We start from the raw sequence: 2,062 nt of genomic DNA, 5'->3' as shown, positions 1-2,062 counted from the left end.
ATTCTATTATATAATACGTATTATGTAATACTAAATACGGTATAATCATAATGTTTCATAATACACTGGTATGATTGTACGTAGTAAGATATTGAGATAAGAATTAACGAATAAACTGTGTTATTTATAGAATTAATATACATTGTTATCGTTAGAGTCCCATAAACTACGAATATTATCGATGTTGTTACTGTGTTTAAAGACGAAGTATAATAAATGTTAGTCGCGTTATTATTTTAGTCGTATTTACGTATCCGTAAAAAGGTTTTTTTCGTTTATTTCGCCAACTTTACGTTAATATTTTTTCGTTATTTAATAGAGTAAAATTTACTCAGTAAATTATTTAATAAAATGGATAAATTTGTAATTCGGAAAAGTGGTCAAATTAATATACATGAAGACATGACAACGTCACAGATACCTTCAACTTCAAACACGGAGGAAAACTCCCGTAAAAGAAAGAAATCCGAATTTATTGGTCGAAGGTATGATGAAAATTATTTAAAATTTGGATTTTGTGCTTTTAATATGGGAGATCATAACAATTTGGTTCAACCACAATGTGTAGTCTGTGGAGAATTGCTCGCAAATGAAAGTTTAAAACCATCAAAATTAAAAAGGCATTTAGATACAAAACATCCAAATTTAAAAGAAAAACCTATAGAGTACTTCGAATCATTAAAACCTAACTTTCATAAAAATCAAAAAATTATAAAAAAATATTCATCAGTTTCGCAGTCGGCTTTAAAAGCATCATTTTTGGTCTCGTATAGAATTGCAAGATGTTTGAAACTATATACCGTCGGGGAAGAACTAATATTACCTGCTGCTATTGAAATGTGTACGGAAATGATAAATGAAAAAGTTGCAAACCAATTAAAAAATATTCCTCTCTCTGATACTACAGTCGCTAGACGTATATCACTTATTAGTAATGATTTAAAATTGCAACTTTTGTCTCGGTTAACAGGGAAATTCTCTTTACAACTTGACGAGAGCACCGATATTGCAAACGAAGCGATTTTGCTTACATATGTAAGGTATTTTTATAACAACAAAATCCACGAGGATATACTCTTCTCCTCAAAACTTGAAACTTCAACTACTGGAAAAAACATTTTTGACACGTTAGTGAACTTTTTTACTAACAATAACGTAGATTTAAAAAATTGTATTTCTATAACAACTGATGGGGCAGCTGCTATGACTGGAAAACACGTCGGCCTAGTAAAATTAGTAAAAGACATTGTTCCAAGTTTAAAGTGGACACACTGCATTATACATCGAGAAGCACTTGCATCAAAAAAAATGCCCAAAACATTGACTGACGTCTTAGCACAAATTGTAAAAATTGTAAATTATATAAAATCAAATGCATTAAATTCACGTTTATTTAAAACACTCTGTTTAGAAATGGGTTCATTCCATGAATCTCTATTGTTACACACCGAAGTACGCTGGTTATCAAGAGGTAAGTGTCTTCAAAGAGTTTACGAATTGCGACACGAAATAATTTTATTCTTAAATAGTAAAAGTTCAATCTACAAAGATTTATTTGAAGATTCAAAATGGATTATTACTTTGGCATACTTAGCTGATATTTTCAACTTACTCAATGAATTAAATCTGTCTATGCAGGGCAATTTTTTTAACATATTTGATCATACAAAAAAAATTGAATCATTTAAGAAAAAACTTCGTATTATAAAAGCTCGAGTATCTTCTGGAAATATTGATAATTTCACCAACGTTAGTGAGTTTTTAGAAGAAGATTCTTCAATCAAGTTCGAAGACATTTCTGAATTAGTAAACGAACATTTGACAAACTTAGAACAATTATTTAACCAATATTTTCCTGAGGATATTCGTGTAAATTATGAGTGGATTGAACAACCATTCGCAGTAGATATAATGACAGTAAATATGTTTACTGACATTGAAAATCAATTAATTGAGCTATCGTGTGATAACAAATTGAAACAAATGTTTTGTGAAACTTCATTAGAAATATTTTGGGCACACTTATGCACGGGAAATTACGCAGAATTAGCAACTAAAGCCA

The 2,062-nt window shown here is 29.6% G+C and overlaps 1 protein-coding gene across 1 annotated transcript in view; it reads left to right on the top strand.

Annotated features, from left to right (window-relative positions):
- The first annotated feature begins 351 nt into the window (after positions 1-351).
- Positions 352-2,062, top strand: part of LOC115033513 (SCAN domain-containing protein 3-like) — a 2,839-nt gene continuing 1,128 nt past the window's right edge. The window contains exons 1-3 of the mRNA XM_029486196.1: positions 352-1,353; positions 1,412-1,471; positions 1,690-1,917. Of these exons, the coding sequence (XP_029342056.1) occupies positions 352-1,353; positions 1,412-1,471; positions 1,690-1,917 (1,290 nt within the window). The remainder of the gene's footprint in view (positions 1,354-1,411; positions 1,472-1,689; positions 1,918-2,062) is intronic.

The sequence above is a fragment of the Acyrthosiphon pisum genome, chromosome A1, assembly GCF_005508785.2.
Source record: "Acyrthosiphon pisum isolate AL4f chromosome A1, pea_aphid_22Mar2018_4r6ur, whole genome shotgun sequence".
NCBI classification, from domain to species: domain Eukaryota; kingdom Metazoa; phylum Arthropoda; class Insecta; order Hemiptera; family Aphididae; genus Acyrthosiphon; species Acyrthosiphon pisum.
This window is presented reverse-complemented; position numbering and strand designations above follow the sequence as displayed.